The 17613-nt window shown below is 43.5% G+C and overlaps 1 protein-coding gene across 1 annotated transcript in view; it reads left to right on the top strand.

Moving 5' to 3' along the window:
- The window catches only part of TMEM132D (transmembrane protein 132D), a gene marked incomplete at both ends in the record, with an annotated part of 626392 nt that overhangs the window by 537554 nt on the left and 71225 nt on the right, over positions 1-17613 (top strand). Inside the window, one exon of the mRNA XM_081251621.1 lies at positions 5321-5461. Coding sequence (XP_081107747.1) covers positions 5321-5461 — 141 coding nt within the window. The remainder of the gene's footprint in view (positions 1-5320; positions 5462-17613) is intronic.

Consider the following 17613-nt stretch of genomic DNA (forward strand, 5'->3'; position numbering starts at 1 on the left):
ATAATGCACACTGGGTGAGTTACAAACTGTCTCTAACACACAGATCCATCTCTTGATGTGTTTTTTTTTCCGGGGGGGTGGTTACGTGGGCTTCTCACTGCAGTGGCCTCTCCCGTTGCGGAGCACAGGCTCCAGACGCGCAGGCTCAGCGGCCATGGCTCACGGGCCCAGCCGCTCCGCGGCATGTGGGATCTTCCCGGACCCAGGCACGAACCCGTGTCCCCTGCATCAGCAGGCGGACTCTCAACCACTGCGCCACCAGGGAAGCCCCCTTGATATATATTTTTTTAATTTTATTGAAATATAGTTGGTTTACAATGTTGTGTTAGTTTCCGGTGTACAGCAAAGTGATTCAGTCATACATATATATTCCTTTTTAGATTCTTTCCCTTATAGGTTACTACAAGATATCGCATATAGTTCCCTGTGCTATACAGTAGGTCTTTGTTGGTTCTCTGTTTTATATATAGTCGTGTGTCTCTGTTAATCCCAAACTCCTAACTTATCCTTCTGTCCTGTTTTCCCCTTTGGTAACCATAAGTTTGTTTTCTATGTCTGTGAGTCTGTTTCTGTTTTTGACGTGTTTTAGACTGTTCCCCATCTCATGTAATGTTTTCCTGTACCCATTATCTTCTCCTCTGTTTTAAAATTAATTTTCAAGAGTGCATATGAACAAATGACTGTGCTCATACACAAAGAGAAAATTGGAATCCTAGAAGCAGGAGGAAAATTTTAAAAAACAAACAAACACTCTAATGTTGGTTCCAATCCGTTAGACCTCCATATGACAAATTACTTCACACTTAAGTCACAGCAGACTGTCGATGCTGTATGCATTTCCCTTACACCCTTCCAGACCAATTCCCAGTGTTACCGTCTGCCAGGAGCTTTCCTTGGGACTGTCGAAGCCTGTCTGCCTGCACACACAGCAGGCTGGACGAATGTATAAATACCCCAGCTCCCTTGCCCCTCCGTGGAATTATTTTTAGGGGTGATTTCAGATAACTTCCCCGCAGGGAAATATATCATAATCCATTTCAACATATTGAAATATATAAAATGCACGGTATATTTTGTAAAAGAGATCAACCCCTGCAGGACTAAGCTCCAGCCTCCACTGTGGTCGCTGGCAGGACACACACCCTCACTGGCTGCCTCTTCCTCCCTGTATCCCTTCCCCACTCCCTTCCTGAAGTTTCCTGAACCTCCCAAACAAGTGGCCCTTGAGTCCTCATCCCAGCATCTATTCTAGGGGCTTTCCAAAACGAGATGCGGGTCATCATCTCTCCAGCAAAATGAGGACGGTTATTGTTTCCTTACAATAGATGATAATGAGTTAGATTCCAAGAAAAGGATGTGTGACCTCACTCATGAGGTTGTCCCTTTTTCTGGTGCCACAGTCAGCTCCTCTTCCCCAACCCATACTCCCTCCTATCCTCTGGTGACCCTGAAGTTCTGCAGCTGTGTTGTCAGATTCCCAGGAAGGACTTACTGGCAAGAACAGGATGTCCATGTGGCAGAAGGCGAGCGTGGAACTATCAGTAAGAACAGAGACAGAGCTTTCTCAAGAGATGCTGCCTTTGTTTCCTAGGCGCAGGGGCTCTGATAAGGTGAACTCATGGCAATAAGGCAGCTGAGTTCCAGGGTTTTATGGGATGACGTCTCAGCCCAAGCCAGGGCTCAGCGGGCACTTTCACCACCACCCTCTTGTCTAGAGACTTTTGTGAGCCATCCATACACCATTCACGTCCTGGAGAAAGCCAGTGATGCAAAAGAGAAGGTTCCTTTTTTTTTCACCTTATTTATTTTTTATTGTATTTTTTGCACTACTCAAAACTTTATTAATGCAAGTGAAAGAAACAGACTTAACTAATTCAAACAAAACACAGCAACAACTTAAAAAATAAAAGCGGTAGGGAATATATTGCTTTTTATAACCATGAAGTCCATGGATTATTGGGTGGATTTGATCTAGGTTTCTTTTTTTTAATTTTTATTTTATATTTAAGTATAGTTGATTGACAATGTTGTGTTAGTTTCAGGTGTACAGCAAAGTGATTCAGTTATACAGATACTCTGTAAACATATATGTATATACATACATATATATATATATATATATCCTATTCATTTTCAAATTCTTTTCCCATTTAGGTTATTACCGAATATTGAGCAGAGTTAAGAGAAGGTTCTTGATGTCAAAGAATTGCACAGAGAAGGCAGGGGAATACCAAGCCTGAAATCTCAGTCCCTAATCCCCAACGAGATCCTGCAGGCAGAGTGATGCTTTCTGTTTAGAGGATAAGAAAACACCCCAGATGTGCGGGCTCACAGCTGCTCATTGGTTACCGCAGGGTCGATTCTCGTGATGCTGACCTGACTGCAAATGCATTAAAGGCCTTATGAGTTGGAGCAGACATGCTCTTTACTTTTCCACCACTGATGTGAAAAATTGTTTTCTTTGATACTGGTGTCCTAATGCTGCTCCTCTAGTCTGTTTTTCCCTGCGAAGTGGGCCAGTTTGGGCCCGAGAGTTAAAATGCTTTTTTCCACTTCTTCCCAAAGTAAGAATAGTTCCTTTTGATCTCTACCCTTTAGAGTAGAAAAATACGCCCGGCCTTTTTCCTTCCCAGAAGCAACAGAAAGTAGCACCGCATTCTGACTGGGCTCCTTTATTCTTTTACTATGTTTGTACCCAAAATAAAACAAAATCTGGCTGGGAACCCACAGGGGAGGGAAAAAAAAGGTGCATAAGCAATGGGGTATTTGGAGGCCTATGCATATTCAGACAGTTTGAGGCATGGTCTTTGAAATTCAGGAACATTACAAACTGTAGTCTTGTCTTTTAGAATTAAAATAAAGGAACAAAATATATATTTATATACATACATGTGTATATATATATTATCATTTCCAAAGGCTAAACCAAATGAGCTAAGTATAAAATGAACCAAGTCCTATAAAGGAAAAGTAAGATCTTATATAATAAATGGAAAGTTGACATAAGGAAAACAGTTATGTAATTTTAAGATGAGAAACTTTTATGCCTTCTTCTGGCGTGCGGCTGAACAGGCATTTGTGATTTCACATGAAAACCAAATTAACCAGAATCTCTGCAAGCTTGTCTCTAAGAGATGCAAAAGTCTCCCTAAACAGCTCCTAATGCCTGTCCAGATGTTTTCTTGTTGCTGTACCAAGGCTAGGTCAGTCAAGTTCAGACTGACAGAAGAAACTCGGTGTGCATGCTGACACAGAACCTCTTAGAACACGATGGACATGTGATGAACGGCGGTTGAACTGAGAATGCCATGGGCTAGAACTTGGAAGTCTTGTTATATAGAGATTTTGGGTTACACATAGACTTTTTTTTTTTTTTTTTTTTTGCGGTACGCAGGCCTCTCACTGTTGCGGCCTCTTCCGTTGCGGAACACAGGCTCCAGACGCGCAGGCTCAGCAGCCATGGCCCACGGGCCCAGCTGCTGCGCGGCATGTGGGATCTTCCCGGACCGGGGCACGAACCCACGTCCCCTGCATCGGCAGGTGGACTCTCAACCACTGCACCACCAGGGAAGCCCAGGGACTTTGATTTTCATGTGATTAGAAGTGACAATCTCTGCAGAGAAGAATGAGATTCCTAGGGCTCAATGTTCTCCATCTGAGAAATGGGCTCATATGATCTCCCAGGACTGTGCCAGTTCACAATCCACAACAGTATAAGAGTAGCCAAAGAAGGCATGGGCTCACTGGGGAGAGAAGTGCAGAGTAAGGATTATTGCTCAGTGTCTGGGAAAAGTCACGTGTGTACCCAGTGCCAAGAAGAAGGGACTCATGCAGACAGATAATCATATGATCTCACTTATATGTGGAATCTAAAAAAATGATACAAATGAATTTCTTTCCAAAACAGAAATAGAATCACAGACATAGAAAACAAATTATGGTTACCAAAAGGGAAGGTGCGGGAGGGATAAATTAGGAGTTTCAGATTAACAGATATACACGACTATATATAAAAGAGATAAACAGGGACCTACTGTATAGCACAGGGAACTCTAATATCTTGTAATAACCGATAATAGGAAAGAATCTGAAAAAGAATAAATATATGTATATATGTAACTGAATCACTTTGCTGTACACCTGAAACCAACACAACATTGTAAATCAACTATACTTCAATAAAAATTAAAATTAAAAAAAGAAGGTACTCATGCACAGAGGACTGAGATACACAGCAAGGAGATGCTCGTGCTGATGTGGATTCCAGTTCCTTCCCTGTTGGGCCCTTCTCCATGCCTTCCACGGGCTCTGGGTGAGGTTCTGGTGAACAGAAAGCAAATGCAGCCCGCAGAGCTTACCATCTAGAAGAGGGATGAAAGGATTGAACGACTATAAGTAACAGTAAAACGGCAGCTGTGTCGGGTGCCTGAAGGAGAGGCCCTGCCTTTCTTTCCTGGGCTCTGAGGGGCTGTCATGTCCTCGGCCTCTGCAAGCAAATAACAGGGGCAAGCGGGGGGTGTCCCACAGGACACGTGTGTTGAGCTGAGCTCTGGAGGGAGTGTTTAGTAGGGAAAATGCGTGCTTGGGGGGGGTGCGTGTGTGTGTTGTGCGTGCGTGTGTCACATTGATGGGGCTCTGGGAGTGTCACTGGGGCCATCATAGCATTCCAGACAAGCACAGAGGCCAGGATGTGAAAATTGACAGGACGTGAAAGAAGCCTGAGCAACAGCCTACAGAGTGAGGGTCTCTCACAGCCTCTGCCTGCCCCCTGCTTCATTACTAATCTAGGCACCTTGCTCCTCTGGTCAACAGTTGACTGCTTACATTGGAATCATTTTGTGTAGATTTATACCAATTGGAATGGCGAACACATGGACTCAGGAGCTGAACATCCTGGGTTCAAATCCTACCTTCACTAGTTCCTAGCAGTGTGACCTTGGGCAAGTGACAAAACCTCTCTGTGCCATCCACAAAATGGAGCGAATACGAATGCGCGTTGTGATGCTGCGAGAATTCGTAGGTCCATATTTACAAAGTGCTTAGGGCAGTTCCAGGCACATGGTGAGGTTTGTCAAGCATAATGTTAGTGATGCATTTGCTCCTTCACCCCCACATATGATACGCCTTCTCCATGATACTCTCCCTGCGTGAGTCTGGGTGATGGCGGAACGCTGTCTCCTGGCCGCCGTGACCCCTCGGCCGGTGCCCTGTGCCAGGTCTGAGCCCGAGTGAGGGTGGAGCTCTTTGTAGGGAGGCTGGGGAAGGCGGTCTGCGCGCGGACGTGCAGGGGTGTGACCGTCGGATGTGTTTGGTTTTCCAGGAGGCGGAGATCCTGAACACAGCCATTCTCACTGGGAAGACGGTGGCCGTGCCGGTGAAGGTGGTCTCCGTGGAGGAGGACGGCGCCGTGACCGATCTCAAGTCTGTGGAGTGCCGATCTTCCGATGAAGCCGTCATTAAGGCAAGTCGACACCTCCCAGGCCCCTGCAGAAATCCGCTGTCGTGTCGGCATCCGTGTTCGTTGAGCTGCTGGGACCACGGGGCCCTCCGGGATCCCCCCCGATCCCGCTCTGGTTAGCCTGCCACTTCCATTCCCTGCCCAGGAATAGAATATCATGGGAACTGGTCTGGGGAGCAGTCTTGGTCTGTGATGCTCTGACCTTCCGCGTTTCCCAGTGCTTGTGGCCTCTTCCCCACCTCCTGGGGAGGTTGCGAAGGGATGAGGGACCACCATCCTAACCGAGGCTCCGGTCCCCCGACCGTCCGGCTGGGAAGCGGAGGGAAGCTAGATGAACACGTATGCAGCCACGCTCTGAGGTGATTTGAGTGCACAAAGCGTTGGTGGAAAGTCAGTGTGGGTATAAAGTACACCAGTACCCCCAGCTTTGATTCACCACCGTTCTCCGCTCCCCTGGCCAACCTGCAGAATTCTCCTTGACTTAGGGATGAGGTGACCAGCTCCCGCCGGGCCTCCTGTAAGCGCCGAAGACTCTTTCCTTTCCTCTGGCTTCTTTCTCCTTTTAAACTGAACGCAGAAGTGATCTAAAACAAAGGCCCTCGGGGGGATGCGCCAGGCGGGGGACTGAGTTTGCTCTTCCAGGCAGCTTGTAGCACGATGCCAGTCGGCAGGGGAGAGGGGTTTGTCATGCTGCCACCACCCACTGTGGAGACAGAGGCATCCCGGCACCTCTTCTGATGCTGTGAGATGCCAACAAACGTCCCAGGCTGGTGAGGGATGCGGTCCGGGGGTGGGGGGGACTCCCATCCTTGTGGTCCCGACACTAGACAAAGCCCACTAGCCTTCCTGCCTGCTCTGCGCAGGGACTGCAGGCCCTCTCTGCCCCCATGAGAGCCCCAGGGCACGTTTCCACCCACGAGGGGGCCGTGGACAAACGCAGCTTTGAATCGCCGCTAAGTGCCGGGTCCCGTTTCAGATGTTAGGACCACAAGTTAGAGGCACATGCCTGTCCTTAGTTGCTCGGAGAGAAGGCAGAGATGGGAGAAGACGATGGAGCCCCGTGGCACGTTGCATGACACGCCGCCGCCCACTTATTCCAGAAGCCCCTTCACATCAGTACATGGCACATCCATCCTTCGAGTGGCTCAGAGCAGCATCATGGCATATCCTGGACTTCCCGTTCTCTCTCTCTCCCGCATCCGGTCCTTCAGCAAATCCTGCTGGCAGTTGTTTTTTTTTTTTCATTGAAGTGTAGTTGATTTACGATGTTGAGCTAGCTTCTGCTGTTCAGCAAAGTGATTCAGAAATATATATCTATATATTCTTTTTCAGATTCTTTCCCATTACAGTTTATTACAAGATATTGAGCAAAGTTCCCTGTGCTCTACAGTAGGACCTTGTTGTTTATCTATTTTATATATAGTCGTTTGTATCTGCTCATCCCAACACCTAACTTATCCCTCTCCCCCCGCTTTCCTCTTTGGTAACCATAAGTTTGTTTTCTATGCCTATGAGCCTGTTTCTGTTTTGTATATAAGTTCATTTGAATCTTTTTTTTTTTAGATTCCACATATAAACACTGTCATATGACATTTGTCTTTCTCTGTCTGACTTACTTCACTCAGTATGATCATCTCTACGTCCATCCATGTTGCCACAAGTGGCATCATTTCATTCTTTTTTACAGCAGAGTAATATTCCATTGTATATATATATATATATATATATACCACATCTTTATCCATTCATCCATCATCAACGGATATTTAGGTTGTATGGGTGGTTATTTTGGAAATAAATCTCTCATTATAGGAATAGAATCTGTAGCTACAGAGTGGGGTGAAGCCATGTGCTGGAGGCAGGGACTGGACCCATATTTGTCCCCCCACCATCAGTGGAGACCCTAATGGATGCAAATGAAGCTTCAGAGGCAGAAAAAGCACCTGTAGGCTGTACGGCATTAACTCTGTCTGTGTACCTGGTGCTATCTCTTCCTGTCACAGCATCCTATTTGGACACCAAATAATAGTGTTCCTCCCCTGAAATTGACTTACTAGTGTCAGAATTTTTTGTTGCTTGATTAAGAATAAATGTTTTAGTTTAGAGAAAACAGTGTTTCTTTTCCTCAATCATTGACCCACCTTTTAGACCCTAATTCTCTTCTTCTCTATCCACCTGTCAGTTTCTAACATATAAAGCCTCATTTCAGAATTGTTAGTAGGTCTTGATTCCTGATACAGGTTAAATATAGATAGAAGCACTATACCAGTAATGATAATAGAAATAACAGTGATTCTATAAGTGTTGGGTGTTCATTACCCAGCAGGTGAGCATTTCTTTAATCCTCACAGCAACCCCAAGAAATAGTATTATTTTTATCCTTATAGTTCAAATGAGGAAATTGAGGCACTGAGAGGTTTGTTTGTGTGTGTGTGTGTGTGCGTGTGTGGCAAAATACATATAACGTAAGATTACCATCTTAACCATTTGTAAGCGGACAGTGCAGTGGCATTAAGTACATTCACGTTGTGCCACCATCACCAACATCCACCTGCAGAGCTCTTGCATCTGCAAAGCTGAAATTCGATACCCATTTAAACACTAAGTCTCCATCAAACACGAATTCCCCCTCTCCCTGCCCCTGGTAGCCTCTATCCTACTTTCTGTCTCTATGAATTTGACCACTCTAGGTACCACATATAAGTGGGATCATACAGTATTTGTCCTTGGAGTCGGGCTTATTTCACCGAGCCTAATGTCCTCAGGATTCAGCCATGCTAGAGCATGGGACAGAATTTCCTTCCTTTTCAAGGCTGAATCATATTCCATTGTATGCATAGACCACGTTTTATGTATCTAGTCATCCATCGATGGACATTTGGGTTGCTTCCACCTTTTGGCTATTGTGACTAATGCTGCTATGAACTCACAGAGTTCTGACACATCATTAGAAACCAAGATTCATGATACCCACTTCTAAGGCCTGTTTTGTTTTCGCTTCTATCACTCATCCTTCAGGACAGGGGTTGGCAAACTATGGCTGCCATGGTAACAAGTTAGGAACACCCATCTATTTATTATTGTCCATGGCTGCTTTAGCAATGCTGTGGCAGAGCTGAGTAGCTGTGAGAGGGACTGCAAAGCCAGCAAAGCCAAGAATACTTAACTATCCATTTCTTTACAGAAAACGTTTGCCCACCTCTCTTCAAGGACTCTGTGCAGGCCTTTCCTTCATGGGTGATTATTTACCATGGCACATGGAGAGCCCACACTCCCAGCCAAAAATAACTCCTCCATGCATGGATGCTAGCAGTCCCTCCAACAAGACATCATACCATTGGGCTAAGCATTAATTCTCCCTGCACTCCTTTGTCAAATTGAACATACTTATGCGAGAGACTGTATATCTCCATTCCTGAAAATGTTGTCAGAATGAACTTGCTTGGATCAGTTTCCTCTTTGAGAGTCAAAATCAGGACAAGCAGAGATTCTGCCTCCTGGGAAAATGAGGAAAACTGGGAAAATGGGATAAAGTGTGTCAGAGAGGGCAAGCCAACCTTGCCTTCCATCCTGGGTTAGCCAAGGGCAGCATCAGCAAACATACCTCACACAAAATTCTCAACATCACCAGTCGAATATATAACGCATCTTTCTATTATGCTTAGACATTCCTGGCAGTCCTTCTCAATACCATCAATCGTGGGTATAAGAGATGAAACCGGGCTTCCCTGGTGGCGCAGTGGTTGAGAGCCCGCCTGCCAATGCAGGGGACACGGGTTCGTGCCCCGGTCCGGGAAGATCCCACATGCCGCGGAGCGGCTGGGCCCGTGAGCCGTGGCTGCTGAGCCTGCACGTCCAGAGCCTGTGCTCCGCAACGGGAGAGGCCACAACAGTGAGAGGCCCGTGTACCGCAAAAAAAAAAAAAAGAGAGATGAAACCTCTTTGGCATCTTTGACCTAGAAAGGGACCACATAACCTCTCCATACCACCTCACTTATAGAGAATTTACATAAGGGATCTTGGAGAACATCAAGGCCAGGGATCATAACCCTAGAATACAAGATCCACACAGTAACTTAAATGTGTAAAGAAAATATGGAGTAGTGGGGACAGCAGCAAACTGAGCAGCATATGTCTGATCTAAAGGTGCAGACAGTGCCACATCCTACATGACTATTGTTTTACAAAAAGAGTACACACAGTGCTTAAGAGTTGGGGCTGTCATGCCAAATTGCCTGGATTTAAATCCTGGCTCTGATGTTTACAGATGAGAACCAGGCCTAGATACTTAAACTCTCTGTTCCTCAGTTTCTTCAGTTGTAAAATGGATATAACATTCCTATGACAAATTTGGTTCTGCATTGTGTTGAGAAATCAATCGATTAGAGCCACTTGGATCACTTGTATACTCGTTTTATGAGTAGCGATTTGCCTTTTAGCTACATCCCTTACTTCAGGAATATCTGCACAAAATCTTTCCAAGTTTAATTTAGAACTGAATAAGTGGGGTCAAGGTTAGAAGGTAAAGTGAACTTTCCCCAAGCTTCCCCACTGGTGTTACTGCTCTTGACTTTGTCTTCCATCCCAAAAACTATTCTCAACCCATCAGTGAAAGCATTCCTTTAGAAATGTGAGTCACATCACATCACTTCTCTACTCAAGATCTTCCTGTGGCATCTCCATCTCCCCCAGGGTAAAAGCTAAATGCCTTACAATTGCCACGAAGACCATCCAATCTCCCAGTCCTCCCTTGTGCACCCTCACCATCTGACCTCATTTCCGGACTTTCCCTCCAGCCACACTGCCTTCTGGAGATTCAGGGGACCTCACAGACATGCTCCTGCCTCAAGACCTCCACACATCTGCTGTCTCTTCTGCCAGATGCACACACAGCTCACCCCCTCACTTCCTTCAGGTCTTAACTCCAAAGTCTCCAGTCCACATGGCAACACTCTAGCTCAACCATTCCCCATCCCCCTTCCCTGGTTTATTTTTCTTCTTGGAACTTATCACCATGACCTTGTTTATCTGTTCACTGTCCACCCCTATGAGGCCAAAGCCTTGTTGGTTTGACCATTGCTGATTTCCTGGTGCCTAGAACAATAGCAATCACTCTATCGATAGCTATTGAAAGGAAGGGTCTTATCTATAAAGTCACAAAGTGGACCAGGGAGAAGAGCTCCATCTCTTGGGTGGGACATGGAAGATTCTGATATTCAAGGGAAACTTCCCTTCAATAGGAAAAAAATCAGTAAACAACCCAGCTCAACATTCTCCTCTTTGGGGTGAGGAGACATCTATATATTCATTGTGCAGTGGAATTTCCCTGAACCTTCATAAAAAAAAAAAAAAGCAAGATCATTTCAAGGATGGTGGGTGGGACTTCCTCCATGACCAAGAGAAAATATGCAGGAGTTCCAACTGATGATGGATATTGAGTTGATGGGTAATATTCAGAATTGTATTAAAATGGCTCTGTTAGTCTGGTTCAAAAAAGAGTAAAGATTTGATGAGGGTGGCTGTAGAGATAATAACATCTTGGACGTAAAGGCAAAGTCAGGAGGAAAGGGATCCAGCTCCATTGCTCCTCCTCCATATTTTCTGTTTCCTACATGGAGGAAGAACTGTGACAGCTAATTAGGATTCTTTGGCAGCTTAAATGGTAACAAGAAGCCAGGGGCTGAGTGTTTCTTTCTCAGACACTGGGTAGGCAATTAGTCTGTGCAGGAGGATTGTACACTGTTACTTCCAAGATGCTAAAGATCAAAATGACAAAAGTCAGACTTTAGAGGTCAAACAATACATTCATGGTCCGAAAAGCCCCAATTTAAAAAATTTTTCAAGAGTAATTTCACTAGAGGTGAAGGCACCTTTCTTTAGACCTTAACTCTTAGGTAAAGTTGTGACTGTGCTTGGAATGTGGTTATCCTCAGTTATTTATGTGTGGACAGACTGCCAGGTTTGGAGACATTCTAGACTGGGTATTTGTCAGACTCATTTCTGTGTTCTTGGACTTAACTGAAGGCCTGGCACATAGCAGTTACTTAATAAATAAATGTTTGTGGAATGAATCAATGGTAGAATAAACCTAGATTTGTACTGAACATTAATAAACATCCAGCAAGGCACAAAGTATCAGATCTTCCATTCCCTTCCCATGGTATTTTCTGTTACATTGATTTTTTTTGTTAACACACATACTTTGTGAAATTTGGATTTCGGATGTATTGTTTGCTTGATGCCAATAGGCATCATCTTTGTACACCTGGAGCCAGATGTTCATTGTCAGCCAAAGGATTCCTGATGGGCACCTCCTGGTGGCAGAAGCCCAAATTGCAGGCACAGCACCTTCCAGGATTCTAACACACCTATAATGGTGAGCCTGGCTAATTCCCCTCCATTTCTGTGATGGAAATTATTTCTTTGACTTATAATTCTGTGACTACAAGGACATTGTTATATGAAGAAGGAAAACATGTTGACAACAGGTGCATTAAAGCTTGAGATATGAGTCATAAGCCCTTTTAAACTCTGACTCAGTGCTCAGGCATTTAAAGACTGTGTCATGTACAGGATGCATGTCATTGGCACAAAGCCATTGCATTGTCCTTTTGAAACCTAACAAAAGAATGGTAGTGTTTTGCATGATGATTTAGGAGTCAAACCTCCATTGGTGGTAAAATGAGGCAAACAGCTACCAGCTCGCACATCACATTTAAAATGTATCTGAATGTACAACATACCTGCTGTGATTCAAACCCCAACTTACATCAGAAATTCTCATTAATGAAGATAGCAGTAATAATTAGTACTAACCCAGCAGCATATCCTTATCTTCTGCTTCTACGAAGTTAAAATTAATAGGGGGATGAAGGATGGCAAAAGTGTACATGTGGAATCCAAAATTTGAGATTATACTTGGCCAAAAGTTTGGGTTTTTTTTTCATTATTTGTCCTTCAGGGCCTGGCACTGAGGGTTTCTGTCTCACAAGAGCTTGACACAGAGTCTTGATTTTAATTTTAGGGTGAGTTGCAGAAGTTTCTGCTGGCTTTCCCCTGAGGGAGTGATTTTTGATCCAAGAAGAGAGGGAGAGAAAGTGCCAGGAGCATAATGAGTGTTTGTGACCAAGATAAAAACCCAGCTTAGGGCCCTTCCAAGTAAAACTAGTGAGTTAGATTTCTCAGTTTGGAGGCAATGGTCACAGTCAAGGAGGGGAATCAGTGTGGTTTCAAATCACAGATGAGGGTCCTCTTTGGACCCTCAAATCTCTGAGCAACTGGATGGAGGGTTCAGAGATCCATCCCAAATCCCAGGCCTCCAGCAGGCCTGAACATAAGTCAGGCCGTAAGAAACATCAGAGCGCCAGCCCAGATAATGCTCAGGTATTGGTGAAGACCAGAGATGAGCATTTGGGCCACCACTGTGCATGGAAATACTATTTTTCTTACAGAGCCAGATTAAGACTGTAGAGGCCCAAAGTTAAGAAAATATTGTGGAGGCTCCCATATGGTATTCAAAATTAAAACTGCACTGAAATGCTTATAACTAGTCTAATGAAGAGCTTAATTATAAACATAAATCATTGAACAAATACTTACTGAGTTTTTGATGCACAGAAGGCATGATTCAGGTGCTGTAGATTCAGCAGTGAGCAAAACAAAGCCCTGCCCTCATGATTCGAAGAGGAAAACAGAAAATTCTATTTTCATGTATATATATCTCCTATATCCTACATATATTTCTTCACAAATATTGTTTCATATATATACTTTACAGAGAAGGAAAGTAGGAGATATTTTCTTATATGTATTATATCCTATATAAGCTATAATATATAGTTTAATATATAGGGAGATATATATCCTATATGTATACTTTCATATATATATAGTTTCACATAGTTTCTTCCATGGAGGCGAAAAATAGGATATCTATGTAAATACCCTATTTGTGTATTATTTATTTACATATTAATATACATATTACATATATGTATGTATATTATATATAATCTATCTATCTATATCCTAAAGAGAGTTTCATCTATATAGTGTCCTTTATAGGGGAGGAAAAGAAGAGATAGTTTCACTTTTCTATATATCCTATATATACTTATTTTCCTACATAGTCTTTTCATATATATATCATATGTATAGTATATACATCCTATATCCTATATAATAGTTTCACATATATAAATATCCTATTTTTCATATATACATTCTATATTTATCCTATATATGTGTAGCATATACATCCTATATCCTATATAGTAATTTCACATATATAAATATCCTATTTTCATACATATATTCTATATTTATCCTATACATAGGTAGTGTATATGTCCTATATCTTATATGATAGTTCCACATATATAGATATCCTCTTTTCATATACATATTCTATATTTATCCTTTATATATGTGTAGTCCTATATCCTATATAATAGTTTCATACATATATCCTATCTTCCTCCTCTGTGCCTTTTCAGGAAGGTGTATGTGTGTGCACATATATATGTGTATATAAAATGTCCACACCTCCTGAAAAAGTGGCACTGGGTCCAGATCTAGAAGCTGAGTGAGTGCGTCAGTGTGAGCAGAGGAGGGACCATTTCGGGCAAGGACGGGCCTGGAGGTGGGAACCCCTCGGTGTGTGGGAGGAAGCAGAGCAGCACCAGTGGAGAGCAGTGAGTGAGAGACAGGGTCGGGGAAGAGCTGGGAGCAATGGTGAGAGGGACAGTTCGGTGAAGGCTTGTGGGGAGACGAGAACTGCGCCTTGACCGTGATGGGGCCAGGAGCCCGCAGGCCTGGACCAGAGCGTGGCTGCCATCTGTCTGAACGTGGCGGGAGGTCTCTGGCTGCTGTAGAGGATAGATAGCTGTAGTGACGGGACTGCTCGAATCCCTTTGAAGTCTGCATGAGTTTCCATGGCAGCTGTAAAAAGAATACACAAAATTATTGACTTAAGGTAACACACATTAATTATCTTACAGTTTTGTAGATTAGAAGGCCAATATGGGCTGAAATCAAAGGGTCAGTAGGGCTGCATTCCTTTCAGGACGTTTCTAGGGGAAAATCTGTTTCCTTGACTTTATCATCCTCTAAAGATGTTGGTCAAAGGATACAAACTTTCAGTTTTAAGATGAGTAAGTTCTGGGGATCGAATGTACAGCCTTGTGTACAGTTAATAATACTGTATTATATACACTACAATACATAAACTAGATAAACAATCAGGACCTACTGTATAGCACAGGGAACCATATTCAATATCCTGTAATAGCCTACAATGGAAAAGAATCTGAAAAAGAATGTGTGTGTGTGTGTGTGTGTGTGTGTATATATATATATATATATATATATATATATATATATATAATTGAATCACTTTGCTGTACACCTGAAACATTGTAGATCAACTACATTTCAATTTAATTTTTTTTTAATTTTAGAAAACAAGGTACCCCCTCCCAAAAAATAAAGCTGTACATCATGTAGAAAACAATAATAATACTGTATTATATACTTGAAAGCTGCTAGAAGAGCAGATTTTAAATGTTCTCACTACAAATAAAATCATCACCAGTATCATGTGAGGTAGTGGAGGTGTTAACTAACCTAATTATGATCATCATTTCACAATATATACTTGTATCAAACCATCACGTTGTACGCCTTGAATTTACACAGTATTGTATGTCGAGTATATCTCAATAAAGCAAGGGGGAAAAAACCTGGGAAAATACTGGGAAAAAATAGGTTTAATATTAAAACCAGTGGTGATTCCAGTTTTGTCTCTGAGTGAAAGCAAAACTCGTAAAAACAGAAAGGATTACAATAGCTATAATAACAAAATAATAAAATACAATACTTATAAAAAATGAAAGAATAAATCAATTTTCATATTTCATCTGATTTAATCCATCATTGATTTTCACATTGATTTCAAGTACCACTAAGAAAGAAAAATGCTGCAGCTAAAAACATGACCCAAGGCTGACACTGTTAATTGTAAAGTGCGTCCTGGTTTCAGAGATGTTACAAATGGGAAGGAGAAAAGAGCAGTCTTAGGACAGATGAATTCAGTCGTCCTTTAGGGACAGAATCCTAGGCCTGTAAAGTCTGCTTTAGGCAAATGCTTTTAAAAAGGTATTTATTTTTTTACTTTTCAATATCCTTAGGGAAGGTTTGTCTAAATGCACAAAGCAGGAGGTGTATTGGCTAAAACTTCAAAGATGTTCCCACTTAAAATTTTAAATCTGCCTTTAGGAAAGTAAATAGAGACTTCCCTGGTGGTGCAGTGGTGAAGACTCCACGCTCCCAATGCAGGGGCCACATGTTTGATCCCTGGACAGGGAACTAGATCCTGCATGCATGCCACAACTAAGACCTGGTGCAGCCAAATAAACAAATAAATAAATATATATATATTTTTTAAAAAGAAAGTAAGTAAATAAAGGCCCCCCTCAGCCCCTGGTCTGTGGCCCCTGCCTCCATCTGCAAAGCTTTGCATCTCTGACTGGTCTGTTATTCCAAGGTCACAGCTCTCTCTGATTCTCTTTTTCTGCTTCTGTTTTCCACTGCTATGATGGACCCACTGGAATCACCCAGGACGATCTCCATGGCTCACGGTCAGCTGATCACAGCCTTGATTCCATCTACAACCTCATTTCCCTTTGCCATGTAACCCAACCTATGCACAGCTTCCAGGAACCAGGGTGTCAGCCTCCTTGGAGGCACATTGCCCTGCTTACCACTGCCATCTTGCCAACTTCTCAGCCGACTGGATGTGCCTCTCTTGATATTTAGATGAAGAAGTGTCACACACACCCTTTTCTCCTGAACAAACGTCTCTGGCTTGGAGGTGACACAACAGGAGAAAGAAAAACCCAACGTGGTCTCCTGTGGCTTTGTTGTGGCCACACACATACGTGGTCTCCTGTGGCTTTTGCCATGGCCATGCACATACGTGGTCTCCGGTGGCTTTGCCATGGCCACGCACATACGTGGTCTCCCGTGGCTTGCCGTGGCCATGCACATCTTCTTCCAGATTGAACATCACACGTTTTATCCATCAGTAGGGATGCCTGGACTGCTGGCTCCAGGCCAGTACAGCCCTTCCTATCCAGCTTCACTTTGCAGGAATGGGTGGGGCTATGCTCCACATTCCTCTACATGTCCCTCTTACCTCCAGCGAGCACGCCTCACCCCCACCGTTTTCTAATCTCTTGGCCCTGATTCCAAAGCCTGAGCAGGAACCCTCTTCCTTACGCTCAGTTTGCAACTTGAGAGTTTTCACATCAAACCATCCTTTTCTTCTCACTTTCATTATCTCCAAGCAGTATCAGGCATTTTATTAGTCCATGGGCTCCCAAATTTTCAGATCGTGCATCATCAGCCTCTGACTTTGTGAGAGGGGATAGTTTGGACACCTCCAAATGCTGTAGGTGATTTAGCATCTGATCATTTGATGGACAGTAACCCCTCAAGGACTTTCCTCTCCTCTCTCATGGGGAACTGAGGACCAGAGAGAGTTCCTCTCAGGAACACTACCCTCCCCCAATAGAACAACCTCTTATCTTGCAATCCCGACCCCTTTGGTTGATCAGCCATGGGTGGCTTGAGCGTATTTGGGGACAGTGGTTCCATTCATCAAAATACTGAAGAAGCAGGTTCATGGGGGATGGGAGGAGAAATGAAGTTCAAATGTTACAGACGCTGTGTTTGAGATTTCAGATGCTGAGGGAATACTGTCATCGGGACAGCTTATGGGTAGAATATAATTTAGTATATTTCTCACACTGGGCTACTTTTGAGAATTGAAGGAGACAGTATTCATGATAACAGGTGTAAAGCTGACCTGTTCTGGGCCAACCAGGATGTGTGGTCACCCAAAATATGGGCCAAGAGGATGTGTTTCACTGGGTGGGGTGCATCTGATATTTAGGGCGAGAATTATGAGCTCAGAGAAATTGAACAGTGAGCACTGCTGTGTTTTCCATGGCTCAGAACTGGGAAACAGTCTCTCACTGAATAGCAACCTAAAAATGAATGCCATTTCCAAAGGAAAATTCACCCCTGAGGTAAGACTTTGAAAGAACACAATAGTGATTTTGGAAGGCCTCCAGGGTTCACACACTGAGCAGTTT

The sequence above is a fragment of the Mesoplodon bidens genome (assembly GCF_964165515.1).
Source record: "Mesoplodon bidens genome assembly, chromosome: 13".
Lineage (NCBI taxonomy): Eukaryota > Metazoa > Chordata > Mammalia > Artiodactyla > Ziphiidae > Mesoplodon > Mesoplodon bidens.